The sequence below is a fragment of the Chrysemys picta genome, chromosome 10 (assembly GCF_011386835.1).
Source record: "Chrysemys picta bellii isolate R12L10 chromosome 10, ASM1138683v2, whole genome shotgun sequence".
Classification (NCBI taxonomy): domain Eukaryota; kingdom Metazoa; phylum Chordata; order Testudines; family Emydidae; genus Chrysemys; species Chrysemys picta.
In genome coordinates, this window is record NC_088800.1 from 44,460,962 (window position 1) to 44,476,763 (window position 15,802).

The following is a 15,802-nucleotide window of genomic DNA, read 5'->3' on the forward strand; positions in this document are numbered from 1 at the left end:
ATGTGAGACGGGCTCTAGCTTTCTACCTGGAGTGGACTAAGCCATTCAGAAAGTCCACGCAACTGTTCATTGCCTTGGCCGAGCGCATGAAAGGTCAGCCGATCTCTCCACTCAGTGGCTCTCCAACTGAATCACCTTGTGCATCCGTACCTGTTATGACCTGGCGGGAATCCCTCTGCCACCAATTGTGAAAGCACGCTCGACTCAGGCGCAGCCTGGTCGGCTGCCTTTTTGGCCCATGTCCCCATTAAGGACATTTGTAGGGCTGCCACATGGTCTTCAGTTCACATGTTCACCTCACACTATGCGATCGTCTCCCAGACTGGGGGGGGGAGGGATAGCTCAGTGGTTTGAGCATTGGCCTGCTAAACCCAGGGTTGAGTTCAATCCTTGAGGGGGCCATTTAGGGAACTGGGGTAAAAATCTGTCTGGGGATTGGTCCTGCTTTGAGCAGGGGATTGGATTAGATGACCTCTTGAGGTCCCTTTCAACCCTAATATTCTATGATTCTATGACACCGGGTTTGGCAGAGCTGTGCTCCGTCCTGAGAATTTGTGAACTCCTACCCACTTCCAACAGATATAGCTTGGAATCACCTATTGTGGAATACACGTGAGCAATCACTCGAAGAAGAAAAGACAGTTACCGTGTCCGTAACTAGTGTTCTTGCTCATGTCTATTCCACATCCCGCCCCTCCTTCCCCTCTTTTGGAGTTGTCTGGCAAGAAGGAACTGAGGGTGAGGGGAGCGTGCAGTACCCCTTATACCGCGCCTACAGGGAATGCTAGGGGAAAAACTTCCGGCACCGGTGCACATGGCGAGCATGCACACCTATTGTGGAATACACATGAGCAACGCATCTCGAATACCAGTTACGGAAAAGGTAACTGTCTTATCATACACTCACTTGGGTTTGAAGAACCTTAGTGGGGTTACTTCCTGCATCACAGCAGGGTAGATCATCTAGCCAGAATAATCCACTGGCCTGGTAATTTGATTTCCTGACCAAATGTTATTGCTTGGCCATAGTTCTTTATGTTCAAATCTTCTTTCCCTTAGTCCCCCCCCTTCCCCTCTGCTGCTTAATCCATAAATGATCTCTCCCATGCATTTTTAGTGACTTGAATAGTTACTGCTATTGGTTTTTCTGCTACTGTTCAGCATTTCTTCAGTGTGTATTCTTTAATGGCCTGTTTCCTTGAAAGTTTAATAAAATAACAATGTTGTTCTCACTTTTACACTTACCAGTCTAATTGGGGAACTCCTTCATAGACATGCTCATCTTGCTGTGTAATTCACCTTCCTTGGGCCTTGAAGGAGTATGGAGATTTCAGTGATGTGATGAATCAGGTAGCACAGTGGTTATAGTTAGGGTCTTTGTACTTGTTTGCATTGTGGCAATTTAGGATTCCCAGTCATGGGCCCAAGGCCACATTTGGCCAGACACTGCATAAACACATAATATTGAACAAGCAAGTGATCTGGAAGTTCCACCACACAGTTCCCAGATGCATCTCATTCCTGAACTGTCATCCTGTTTCAGCTCTAAATGGATCATAAACGGACTGCCACCCCTACTGATTTGTAATTCCTTCTGCTTTTTTTAATCTGTCCCCCCCCCCCCCCATAAGAACACAATACAAGCATTCATCTGAAACCAAATATATATTCAAAGGGAATTTTTCATAATTGCACCAGACACCCACTTCCACTCCAGAGCAGCATACTGTAGGACCAGTATTTGGTTAATTGTTGGACCAGTAACATGTTTTTTAATTTAGCAGCATAATAGAAACATATGTTGTTCAAAAGTCTCAGCAAAATTATGCAAAAATTGTGGCTTAGTTGTCTTGAGTCTTTCCAATGAAGTGTGAAAGGTATCCATGTGGTAAATCACTTTTGACTCCCCTGCATTTAAACGAAGATGGCAGGAGAAAGAAAATGAGATCTCGCTAGAAAAAAATGATATTAAAGTCCCCATTGTAAGCTAAAATGTTGGATACCCTCCTGGAATGGAGACCTGTCTGAATCTCTGTGGCTCATAGAGGTGGAATAAGAAGCCCATACGGGTGGATGCTTCCCAGCCATATGATCACCCGGTGGATAGCCTGGCAGGGCATCATAAAGTTCTTGTGCATAACTATTCATACTGAAAAAAGAACAGGAGTACTTGTGGCACCTTAGAGACTAACAAATTTATTAGAGCATAAGCTTTCGTGGACTACAGCCCACTTCTTCCGATGCATATAGAGTGGAACATATATTGAGGAGATATATATACACACATACAGAGAGCATGAACAGGTGGGAGCTCTCTTACCAACTCTGAGAGGCCAATTAAGTAAGAGAAAAAAAACTTTTGAAGTGATAATCAAGATAGCCCAGTACAGACAGTTTGATAAGAAGTGTGAGAATACTTACAAGGGGAGATAGATTCAATGTTTGTAATGGCTCAGCCATTCCCAGTCCTTATTCAATCCTGAGTTGATTGTATCTAGTTTGCATATCAATTCCAGCTCAGCAGTCTCTCCTTGGAGTCTGTTTTTGAAGTTTTTCTGTTGTAATATAGCCACCCGCAGGTCTGTCATTGAATGGCCAGACAGCTTAAAGTGTTCTCCCACTGGTTTTTGAGTATTATGATTCCTGATGTCAGATTTGTGTCCATTAATTCTGTCATTAATTATTCATACTGAGACTCCCATGTGGCCTTCTCAGCTTTATTCTTCTAGATCACTTTCGCTTAGTGATGTGAGTTTTCTTTGCTCTTTGTGGATAGGATGGTTCCATTTCTGGTTAGAAACCTGAATTTTGGCCACTTTTATTGACGGAGGAGCTATAGGACCACCGGAATCCCTTCGCTGCTCAGCCAGTGAAGATATCAGGGCCCTTATTGAGGATGGATTGGAAGGATGCAGTGACACAGTTCCAGCTTCTCATACAGTAGCAGTTAGACCCCTCTCTGGAAGTTGATAGTATCACCAGTTACCACCCAGTTTCTCTCTGATATTCTCCCAAAAAAGGTTGGAAGGTGGTGATGCATCTTTGTTTGTGCATAGAGTACTCAGTTTTCCTTAATCCTGGTCAATTTAGTTCTGGGCTTGAATGTAACAGATGCAGCCCTGGTTTCCTTGGCTGGTTGGGTTTCTGGTGATGGAAGAAAACAAAGTGTTTGATTCTCCTGGGTCTATTTGCTGTCTTTTCAACTATTGACCATGAAGTCTGGTTGGGGTGGAGGGATAGCTCAGTGGTTTGAGCATTGGCCTGCTAAACCCAGGGTTGTGAGTTCAATCCTTGAGGGGGCTACTTAGGAATCTGGGGCAAAAATCAGTACTTCGTCCTGCTAGTAAAGGCAGGGGGCTGGACTCGATGACCTTTCAAGGTTCCTTCCAGTTCTAGGAGATAGGGTATCTCCATTAATTTATTTAAAGTGTTACTGCTAAGTTGGAGACTCTGGCATGGATACAGTTGCTCTCGGCTGGCTCAGTTTCTTCACTTCCATGTGACCTGGAGTGTTGTGTTGGATAACTGTTCAGCTGCACTGTTGACTCTTGTGGGGTCCCACAGGGTTCTGTATTGTCACGCACCCTATTTATGTGAACGTGAAGATAGTGAAGAACTGAGATTTCTTGTGAATGGTTTGGCTCTATTTCTGTTTTGTTTAACTTAGCTAGTGCAGTTGGTTGGCTTGTCCAGCATCCTGCTAGGATCAAGGTTTTGATTAGGGTAAGTTGGCAGTGATTCAGCCTGGAAGAGTTGGGTTGTGCTATAGGGGAACCAACTGGAAGAAATAGCAGGGTTGATATTTGCTTCCTTTGTTGTAGGAAATCTGTTCTTACCATGTTTTGCAAACTTGGTGTCCTCCTGGATCTCCAGCTATTTCCAGGTGGCCAGGTACCAACAGAAGGGTAAAGCACCTTTTAATTAACACAAAGGCGGTGATATCTTAGTCAGTGACCTTCTCTCAGCAATCTAGGCCATTGTCATAATAGGATTACTGCATGTGGGACAACACCTAAAGATGGTGCAGAATGCCACAGACTGTATTTCTTGAAGAGAGAATCATAGAATATCAGGGTTAGAAGGGACCTCAGGAGATCATCTAGTCCATCCCCTTGCTCAAAGCAGAACCAATCCCCAACTAAATCATCCCAGCCAGGGCTTTGTCAAGCCTGACCTTAAAACCCCTAAGGAAGGAGATTCCATCACCTCCCTAGGTAACCCATTCCAGTGCTTCACCACCCTCCTAGTGAAAAAGTATTTCCTAATATCCAACCTAAACCTCCCCCACTGCAACTTGAGACCATTACTCCTCATTCTGTCATCTGCTACCACTGAGAACAGTCTAGATCCATCCTCTTTGGAACCACCTTTCAGGTAGTTGAAAGCAGCTATCAAATCCCCTCTTCTTCTTCTCTTCTGCAGACTAAACAATCCCAGTTCCCTCAGTCTTTCCTCATAAGTCATGTGCTCCAGCCCCTAATCATTTTTGTTGCTCTCCGCTGGATTCTTTCCAATTTTTCCACACCCTTCTTGTAGTGTGGGGCCCAAAACTGGACACAGTACTCCAGATGAGGCCTCACCAACGCCGAATAGAGGGGAATGATCACGTCCCTCCATCTGCTGGCAATGCCCCTACTTATATAGCCCAAAATGCCGTTAGCCGTCTTGGCAACAAGGGCACGCTGTCAACTAATATCCAGCTTCTCGTCCACTGTGACCCCTAGGTCCTTTTCTGCAGAACTGCTGCCTAGCTACTTGGTCCCTAGTCTGTAGCAGTGCATGGGATTCTTCCATCCTAAGTGCAGGACTCTGCACTTGTCTTTGTTGAACCTCTACAGATTTCTTTTGGCCCAATCCTCTAATTTGTCTAGGTCTCTCTGTATCCTATCCCTACCATCCAGTGTATCTACCACTCCTCCCAGTTTAGTGTGTTCTGCACACTTGCTGAGGGTGCAATCTACGCCATCCTCCAGATCATTAATGAAGATATTGAACAAAACCAGCCCGAGGACCGACCCCTGGGGCACTCCGCTTGATACCGGCTGCCAACTAGGCATGGAGCCATTGATCACTACCCGTTGAGCTGGACGATCTAGCCAGTTTTCTGTCCACCTTATAGTCCATTCATCCAGCCTATACTTCTTTAACTTGCCGGCAATAATACTGTGGGAGACCGTATCAAAAGCTTTGCTAAAGTCAAGGAATAACACGTCCACTGCTTTCCGCTCATCCACGGAGCCAGTTATCTCATACTAGAAGGCAATTAGGTTAGTTGGACGGACATGACTTGCCCTTGGTGAATCCATACTGCCTGTTCCTGATCACTTTCCTCTCCTCTAAGTGCATCAGGATTGGTTCCTTGAGGATCTGCTCCATGATTTTTCCAGGGACTGAGGTGAGGCTGACAGGCCTGTAGTTCCCCAGATTCTCCTTCTTTCCTTTTTTAAAGATGGGCACTACATTAGCCTTTTTCCAGTCATCCGGGACCTCCCCCGATCGCCATGAGTTTTCAAAGATAATGGCCAATGGCTCTGCAATCACATCCGCTAACTCCTTTAGCACCCTCGGATGCAGCGCATCCGGCCCCATGGACTTGTGCTCGTCCAGCTTTATTAAATAGTCCTGAAGCACTTCTTTCTCCACAGAGGGCTGGTCGTCCCCTCCCCATGCTGTGCTGCCCAGTGCAGTAGTCTGGGAGCTGACTCTGTTCGTGAAGACAGAGGCAAAAAAAGCATTGAGTACATTAGCTTTTTCCACATCCTCTGTCACTAGGTTGCCTCCCTCATTCAGTAAGGGGCCCACACTTTCCTTGACTTTCTTCTTGTTGCTAACATACCTGAAGAAACCCTTCTTGTTACTCTTAACATCCCTGGCTAGCTGCAACTCCCAAGTGTGATTTGGCCTTCCTGATTTCACTCCTGCATGCCTGAGCAATATTTTTATACTCCTCCCTTGTAAATTGTTCAATCTTCCACTTCTTGTAAGCTGCTTTTTTGTGTTTAAGATCAGCAAGGAATTCACTGTTAAGCCACGCTGGTCGCCTGCCATATTTACTATTCTTTCTACACATCGGAATGGTTTGTTCCTGCAACCTCAATAACGATTCTTTAAAAAACAGCCAGCTCTCCTGGACTCCGTTCCCCCTCATGTTATTCTCCTAGGAGATCCTGCCCATCAGTTCCCTGAGGGATTCAAAGTCTGCTTTTCTGAAGTCCAGGGTCTGTATTCTGCTGCTCTCCTTTCTTCCTTGTGTCAGGATCCTGAGTTCGATCATTTTGTTATCACTGCCTCCCAGGTTCCCATCCACTTTTGCTTCCCCTACTAATTCTTCCCTGTTCGTGAGCAGCAGGTCAAGAAGAGCTCTGCCCCTAGTTGGTTCCTCCAGCACTTGCACCAGGAAATTGTCTCCTACACTTTCCAAAAACTTGTCTGTGCCCTACTGTATTGCTCTCCCAGCAGATATTGGGGTGATTGAAGTCCCCCATGAGAACCAGGGCCTGTGATCTAGTAACTTCTGTTAGTTGCTGGAAGAAAACCTCGTCTACCTCATCCTCCTGGTCTGGTGGTCTATAGCAGACTCCCGCCACGACATCACCCTTGTTGCTCACACTTCTAAACTTAATCCAGAGAGACTCAGGTTTTTCTGCAGTTCTATACTGGAGCTCTGAGCAGTCATACTGCTCTCTTACATACAGTGCAACTCCTCCACCCTTTTTGCCCTGCCTGTCCTTCCTGAACAGTTTATATCCATCCATGACAGTATTCCAGTCATGTGATTTATCCCACCAGGTCTTTGTTATTCCAATCACATCTTAATTCATTGACTGTGCCAGGACTTCCAGTTCTCCCTGCTTGTTTCCCAGGCTTCTTTCATTTGTGTATAGGCACTTAAGATAACTCGCTGATCGTCCTGCTTTCTCAGTAAGAGGCAGGAGTCCTCCCCTCTTGTGCTCTCCTGCTTGTGCTTTCTCCTGGCATCCCGCTTCCCCACTTACCTCAGGGCTTTGGTCTCCTTCCCCCAGTGAACCTAATTTAAATCCCTCCTCTCGAGGTTAGCCAGCCTGCTTGTGAAGATGCTCTTCCTTCTCTTTAAGTGGAGCCTGTCTCTGCCTAGCACTCCTCCTTCTTGGAACACCATCCCATGGTCAAATCTAAAGCCCTCTCTCTGACACCACCTCGTAGCCATTCATTGACTTCCATGATTCGACAGTCTCTACCCGGGCCTTTTCCTTGCACAGGGAGGATGGACGAGAACACCACTTGCGCCTCAAACTCCTTTATCCTTCTTCCAAGAGCCACGTAGTCTGCAGTGATCCACTCAAGGTCATTCTTGGTAGTATCATTGGTGCCCACCTGGAGAAGCAGGAACGGGTAGCAATCCGAGGGCTTGATGAGTCTTAGCAGTCTCTCCATCACATCGTGAATCCTAGCTCCTGGCAAGCAGCACACTTCTCGGTTTTCCCAGTCGGGACGGCAGATAAATGACTCAGTCCCCCTGAGGAGGGAGTCCCCGACCACCACCACCTGCCTCCTTCTCTTGGGAGTGGTGGTCGTGGAACCCCCTCCCCCCCCATCCCTAGGACAGTGCATCTCATGCCTTCCAATCGGTGGAGTATCCTTCTGCTCCCTTCCTTCAGATGTATCATCTAGTCCACTCTCCGCATTAGTACCTGTGAAGAGAACATGAAAACGGTTGCTCACCTGTATTTGCATTGCTGGAACATGGATGCTCCTCTTTCTTCTTCTGAAGGTCACATGCTGACAGTTTTCTGCACTGTCCTTCTGTTCCCGCTGCGCAGCCTGCTCTGATTCTTCAGAATGTCCTGGTCCACCACTAGGGAGCTATGGTAATAAAAATAAAAAATTAAACTAGTGCAGGTCATGGGGCACTAGCTTTGTAATAGTTTCCTAGTGCAACTTAACTCATTGTCTTTAACCTAGAAAGCCTTAGTTGCATTAGGGTCTGGTGGAGATACTTTCCTCTTGGTGTGATACTGTGGAGATCAGAGGCACTTGAGCTAAGTGCTCCCTGTGCAACTGTGAGGGGAGAGAAGAGGAGACAGTTTTGGTGAGATTTTGACCTTTGGGTCACACTGCAAGGTTTGCTTGCTCTTCCTGTTTTTTCCTAGGAATAAGGGTCATAGGTGGATGATGGGAAAGGCTTTGGTTTTGGACAGGGTGACTTTCAGGGGAGGCTTGGTTTTGGATACTGGTCCTTAGTTGTATTTTAAATGTGGACATGTGCTCAGAGTAGTGGGTGGGCACTCCTTTAAAATCTGAATGAAGAAGAGTGCAGACTAAGCAAAAGAAAAGCCATCTACTTTATAGACTGAATCTTTTTCTTTGAGCTCCTTCTGTGCAGGGGATGTGTATAGAAAAGGAATAATTCAAACGTCTGAAAGTTTAAACTTAACATTTTAGAGGAGGGCAGGTCCAGTGGTTTATGGCACTAGCCTCGGTCTTGGGCGATCTGGATTAATTTCCTTCTTTGCCACAGATTTCCTGCATGACCTTGGGCATTCACCTTTGACACTCAGTGTTTTAGTTCCCCATTTGTAAAACCGAGGTTTTATTGCTGCTTTACCTCTCAAGGGTGTTGTGAGGATGAGTACATTAAAGTCTGAGGTGCTTAAATACTACTGTGATGGCAGGGTAAGGGGCGGCCAAGTACCTAGGAAATTGTTTTCCTGACACTTCTGAGGAGCTGAGGAATTGGGGAGAATAGTTACCTGCTTGTTCACTCGGTTCTAATGCAACATGGCTAACCTGGGATCGGGGAGCTTAAGGAAGTTTGATTGGCTGCACGGTGCTCTGAAACAGAGAAATAACATTTTCTTCCCTGTTCCCAAGCCAGGAGTTACATTTAGAAACATCCTATTTCTGTCTCAAGAACAGGAGTACTTGTGGCACCTTGGAAACTAACAAATTTATTTCAGCATAAGCTTTCATGGGCTACAGCCCACTTCATCAGATGCATAAAATGGAACACACAGAAGATATTTATCCATACAGAGAACATGAAAAGGTGGAAGTAGCCATACTAACTGTAAGAGGCCAATCAATTGAGATGAGCTATCATCAGCAGGAGGAAAAAAAAAAACACTTTTGAAGTGATAATCGAGGTGACCCATAGAATGTCACAGAAACACCGCCCTATACCGGAAACCTACTGACCGCTATACTTACCTACATGCCTCCAGCTTCCATCCAGGACACACCACGCTATCCATTGTCTACAGCCAAGCTCTAAGATACAACTGCATTTGCTCCAATCCCTCAGACAGGGATAAACACCTACAAGATCTCTATCAAGATTCTTAAAACTACAATACCCACCTGCTGAAGTGACGCCACTAGCTGTCACCTTCAGCCCCCAACTAAAACCTCTCCGGCGCATCATCAGAAATCTACAACCTATCCTGAAAGATGATCCCTCACTCTCACAGATCTTGGGAGACAGGCCAGTCCTCGCTTACAGACAGCCTCCCAACCTGAAGCAAATACTCACCAGCAACCGCACATCATACAGCATAAACACTAACCCAGGAACCTATCCTTGCAACAAAGCCCGATGCCAACTCTGTCCACGTATCTATTTAAGTGACACCATCATAGGACCTAATCACATCAGCCACGCTATCAGGGGCTCGTTCACCTGCACATCTACCAACGTGATATATGCCATCTTGTGCCAGCAATGCCCCTCTGCCATATACATTGGCCAAACCGGACAATCTCTACACAAAAGAATAATTGAACACAAATCTGACATCAGGAATCATAACATTCAAAAACCAGTGGGAGAACACTTAACCTCTCTAACTACTCAGTGACAGACTTGAAGGTGGCAATTTTGCAACAAAAAAACTTCAAAAACAGACTCCAAAGAGAGACTGCTGAACTTGAATTAATATGCAAATTAGATACAATTAACTTAAGTTTAAACAGAGACTGGGAATGGTTGGATCATTACACTAATTGAATCTATTTCCACATGTTAAGTATCCTCACACCTTCTATGGGTCATCTGGATTATCACTTCAAAAGTTTTTTTTTTTTTTTTTCTCCTGCTGATGATAGCTCATCTCAATTGATTGTGGTAATGCAAGGCCTTGATTGGGGTGGCATGTGAGGGGAGAGGAGAGTACAACAGGAATGTTGAAAGCACTACAGGGAAAGTGTATATGGGGTGGGAATACTTAATTCCATTTTATTTTATTGTAGGCATATTCGGTGAACTAATGGCCTGTTTAGTTGATGGGGCGGGGAAGTTGAACTTTAGAAGGAGGAACTTTTCTTTGTGTCTGAGGTTTTCAGATACTTTTAGATGAAATATGATCACAGTTGTTGTCACTGATCCAAGAGAGCCTCCAGGGCACTTTAAGCTCTGATATTGAGTCTATGTGCTGGAATAGACCAAAAGTTTTGCTGTGAAGAAAGCAGGATGCTGCGAAAGCACTTCTGGTGTTCATTACAAGAACTGTCTGCAAAACAAACTCTGCTGCCTAAATTGGGATGTTGAGACGTTCTGCCCAAACAGAGGAAACATTTGAGTACAATAGCTCTTTATATGTTGGGGACGACTTTAAAAATAACTGTTTACATCAACACGGATTGGTTTCTATAATTGGCAGCCAGATATTTAAATACTTCACAATTTTCAGCCAATCCAAAAAGTCTTGCTAGTGGAAGTCTATCTTGGCCTATCTCAGCCTTGGTCTTCGAAGTTTAAAAAAAAAAAATACATCTCCCAACATGTGTGGAGCACACTTAGTCTTACTACAAAATATTCTCTGTTTTGTGAGCCACCCCATTAGCTGCTGGTAGCAGTAGAGCAGTTGTTGATTTTACTGAGGATCATAAAATTACCTTTTCCCCCAGGAGTACCCGGGCAATATTGGCAAGTCATCTTACAGTGACTAGTCATGTAACCGGATGAGTTATTCTTCAAGCTTTTATAGTCATGCCTCTTCCAATATTTGAAAGTCTCTTGGGGCCTGACTCAGGAGAGAAGAAGATCATATTGACTTTTCTCCTGCCCATTTCATTTCTGAGGGCGTGTAATTTTTCACAGCTCCGTTGTGAACTGAGTTGACTGTATTAGGTTCATATTTGTGTTGTGTTCCAACAAGATCTGAAAGATTAGAGCACATGTCCTGTTTCTAACATTGATAGCAGTGTCTATTCTGTTCACAGGAATGCCCAAAATGCCATGTGACCATCGAAAAAGATGGAGGCTGCAATCACATGGTCTGTCGGAACCAGAACTGTAAAGCAGAGTTCTGCTGGGTGTGTCTTGGCCCATGGGAGCCACATGGATCTGCCTGGTAGGTTTAGAACCTTAAACTGGCGGAAGACAGGGCAGTTGTATTGCCAGCATTCTACATGTTTTAACTTCAGCCCATGAATTCACTCTTTTTTTTCAGGTACAACTGTAATCGCTACAATGAGGATGATGCAAAGGCAGCAAGAGATGCACAGGAGGTGAGTACATAACTCTTGGTGGGGATTGAAAGAACATCCAGTTTTGAGGAACAATTTCTTTTGGGTTTTGTAAACCTTTAAATACTTTATATTGTCACTTCTTGTTAAAATACACAAATAGTGAAGGTTGACAGTGAACCTCCAGGAACTGGATGAGCCAAAGTCCAAAAGACATTTAAATTTGATCACAACAATGAAATCTTCCTTTTGGGATAAAGTCAATGTACAATGTCCTCAGCACATTTTAAACTATGTGCTATTTGCTGCCTGCTGGTTTGTTGATTGCAGACATTGCATTCACTGAGATGTTCTTGAAAGCAGGCTCACTGAATTGCAGCTGGGTTAAACATTGTAGTGTGAATATGGGTAATGCAACCAGGAGGACTCTCTCAAATGGAGGGATTGCACCCTGTGTATTGCAGATTGCAGCAGTTCATTTCACCCACTTTGGCTAAGTATTCCTATAGCTGGTAACTAGCATATTTCCTGAAACACCCTCTACTACAAATGGCTGTAACATGTACTGAAGTATATAATAAGCCATCTTCTTCGCATCATATTTATCCTGTGCATGTCATTAGTACCTCAGCTAATCTGCCAGTGAAAAGAAAACTAGGATGCATTTGATTCATGCCTGTACTATTAATCAGTGATGCATTTCTCCATACTATATATATATTGCACCTCTTTCTCATACTCTGAGATCAGGTTTTTCCTTGATATAATGTAAATATCGGTATTGTGAAACTATTTAATATTTCATCTCTAGGTGCTAATCTGAAAATGTAATTTAAAAAAAATATTTTTGGCTGTACAGTCAATCTTGGTCATAGGTATTATTTCTAACAGCCACATTGTAGTAACCTATAAGCAGCACTTAACTTGGAAGGGTGTAAATCAGTGTTCTAATTAGGATATTAATTTCCTTTGTGGGTTGGACCCAGAGGTTGCAGTCAGGATCAGGCCCTTGTGTGCTGCACTGTACACACATATACCGGAATGAAATGACCCCATAGTGGATCACTTCCTGTTGTTAAATTCCCGAAAACAATTGTTGAATGTTCATAAGGAGATGATTTTGACATCCCAGTGGTCTATCGAGCGTCTAACAACTGTACAAAGCAACAGAGAGTCCTGTGGCACCTTTAAGACTAACCGATGTATTGGAGCATACATGCATCCGACGAAGTGGGCATTCACCCTCAAAAGCTTATGCTCCAATACGTCTGTTAGTCTTAAAGGTGCCACAGGACACTCTGTTGCTTTTTACAGATCCAGACTAACACGGCTACCCCTCTGATACTTAACAACTGTACAGAAGATGTGGGCTTACTTTGTGGGTCTAACAGCATGGAATGGCAAGAATTAGCAGTGATGCTGATGCAGAGAAGAGATTAATCACCATTCTGGTCTGGTTGGGGTTTTGAGTGACAATCTTATTTTCCACTTAGAGGCAGTAGTGGCCCCAAAGGAGCTAAGGTTGAAATGGGGGCACAGATCTTCAGGTATCCAATGGAAACAGAGGGCCTCCTTTAAAAAATAAATAAATAAAAGTTCTTCCTTAGATTTTGTTTTTTGGGTGCCAGCATGCACGCAGTCCTGTGCTTCATCTACAGGTAACTGGCTTTGTAAGGAGATGCATGCTAACTAAGGTCTTGTGACAAAGACATGTATGTCTACTTGTCAAGTGCCATTTAAAGGGTATGTAATACCAGATGACCTGTAACGAGTGATCAATACAGATGAGTTGTAACAACCCCTCTGATACAGTTGCCTAACTCTTCCCATTATCAAAACTTCTCTGGCAGTTTTTTTGACCTGCTCTAATGTCTGCTTGGTTTGCAGCAGGGATTTGAAATCTGCCAGGGGGATGGCCCTGTGGTCAGAGGGGTGCCTTTTGCTGCCTGGCAAAAATCCATTTAGGGATTGGATAAAATGAGCTTTGAAGGGATAAGAAGTTGTTTAGGGCCAACCCTGGCTGGCTAGCCTGCCTTTCTTGTGTGTCTTTAATGCTGTAGGGACAAGGTGGGTGCCTGTTTAATATTTAATGCTGAACAAAATTCCCACTCCTGGTTTCCACTCCCCACATTTTCTTGTGCTCACATGTGCATACAACAAAACCTCTGACTAGGGGATACGCCACTGCTCTTCCTTCTGCTGCTGACATGGCCTCTTCCCTGTCGATCTCAATATTTTTGACTTAAGGCATGAATTCTCTGACTTCCTTCCCTCTCCCATAACTAGGTGGGAGTGGGAGGCCCAAAACTTCTGTTGTAACCTGGGTCCAGAAGAGTTGTGACCGCGCGTGCGCGCTCTCTCATGATTTGATTCCCCCACCTTCTGAAATGGAGGTGGGTCATGATCTAGAAAAGGTTGAGAACCACTGACTTGAATGAAGATACACTTGGCTGGGAGCAAGTGAGGTTCTAGAGTTATGTTCCTTGCTGACTGTTGTTGGTGTTAAGTTTGTGAAGGGTACAAAATTTATTAAGAGCAAAACCTCATACTCCCCTGAGATTACACAAGGTCACTTCTGGCAGAACTGGGAAGAGACCCACACTCTCCTCCATAGTGGAACACAGTCTTACTTGCTTAGCCATACTGCCTCGCAGAATCTGCCATATCTGCACTTGGCCATGCTGTCTGTAAAATGGGGCAGCTCTTGCATATATAACCTACTGCCTTCAATGTGGTGCTCATTGTCCTTCGGTGGCTGTTCCACAGAGGATAACAACCTACTCCTGCTGACAGCTACTGAAGTTACTCTGTTAGCTCAGGTGCAGAAGGTCCAGAGTTCAAACCTTGCTGATAATTGGGTTGGGGTGTTAGTTGAGCAAAATAAAATGTTTTTTCGTTTTAAAAACCTACAAAATTACATACAAAAATCTACATTGGATTGTTAAAGAAAAATCAAGCACTCAACAGTTAGTAAATGCCAGAATTAAACCTGCTATTGTGCATGTGCACTAACACATTCCTCCATGCTCTGCTCTGCTCTGCTCTCCTCTCCTCTCCAAATAGGAACCCTGCCTTGTTCAGTGCTTGGCATGACAACCTGTGTGTGTGTGTGTGTGTACTGTAAATGGATTGTGTTTTAAATGTGTGGTTTAATTCTTCTTCTAAATGTCATGGGTGGGATTTCCTCCTGAAGTGCCAACGCCCTCCGTGTGACCTGGTTTTCCTCAGAGGGTGTGGACCTGCTTACTCAGAGCTGCACAATGACTGGGTGTGTTTCAGTGGTGCCCTGGTCCCATCTGAGCCTGATCTTTTGAAAGGTGCAAAAACATCTTTCGAATGGAAACTCTCTGGTCTGTTGGTCACAGTTGGATTCCTTCAGACTATTTGTTCTCTCCTAGTTTTCAGCCATTACTTTGTTGTAACTATTTATTTTCTTTTCCCTAATGGGAATTAACACAGCGATCCAGAGCAGCCCTGCAGAGGTACCTGTTCTACTGCAACCGCTATATGAACCACATGCAGAGCCTGCGCTTTGAGCACAAACTCTATGCTCAGGTGAAGCAGAAAATGGAGGAGATGCAGCAGCACAACATGTCGTGGATTGAGGTGCAGTTCCTGAAGAAAGCAGTTGATGTCCTCTGCCAGTGTCGTGCCACACTCATGTACACTTATGTCTTTGCCTTCTACCTCAAAAAGAATAATCAGTCCATTATCTTCGAGGTAGGGAAACACATTTGTACTCCTTACTTCAAGCAAGCAACACTACTGGGTACCACGGGGGGACTTGATCCATGGAAAGGAGTTACTCAGAGGCCATACAAATATGGGTTTATTGAGTATTCTTGAGTGCTGGTGAGACTGTGTAATAATCAGATCATCTAGGATCACATAAACATTCCCTGCTGAGGAAAGGGGAAAGTAAAGTAAACTGGCACTGTAAATCATTGTCTAACTGCTGTCTCATGCTATAAAATAATCACTGTATTATGAGACCTACAAAAAGCAAGTTTTAGGTTTTATCTGTTGAAAGTGTCACCTAGATCTTGGCTTTAACATTGTTTATCTATCCAATATTTCTTGGTTTCAGGGCAGTAGCAGTAGAATAGTGCTCAAAATCTAAAACAGTTCCAGAGCGTATGCTACATAGATAAAAGCAGTGATGGCTGTTAACTTAAAATCATTCACCATTATTCATGCAGGACCTAAGCAAAATGCTGTATGGCCTACAGTCCGTGGAAGGAGAGTAGAGTAACAGACCAATATTAAAAGCTGTGCTTTGTCATTGATTATGGATGCACCAGCAAAGATGTTGTTAGTGTTGAGCGGAATTAATGTACAAAGGATAGGAGGGGAAAGGATT

At 44.3% G+C, this 15,802-nt stretch overlaps 1 protein-coding gene across 2 annotated transcripts in view; it reads left to right on the forward strand.

Annotated features, from left to right (window-relative positions):
- The window catches only part of ARIH1 (ariadne RBR E3 ubiquitin protein ligase 1), a 137,104-nt gene that overhangs the window by 114,584 nt on the left and 6,718 nt on the right, over positions 1–15,802 (forward strand). Inside the window, exons 10-12 of one of the 2 annotated variants that reach the window (XM_005280991.5) lie at positions 11,197–11,327; positions 11,427–11,484; positions 14,902–15,162. In XM_005280991.5, the coding sequence (XP_005281048.1) occupies positions 11,197–11,327; positions 11,427–11,484; positions 14,902–15,162 (450 nt within the window). Of the gene's footprint in view, positions 1–11,196; positions 11,328–11,426; positions 11,485–14,888; positions 15,163–15,802 lie in introns of both variants that reach the window. The other variant, XM_065558561.1, reaches the window with a different exon arrangement.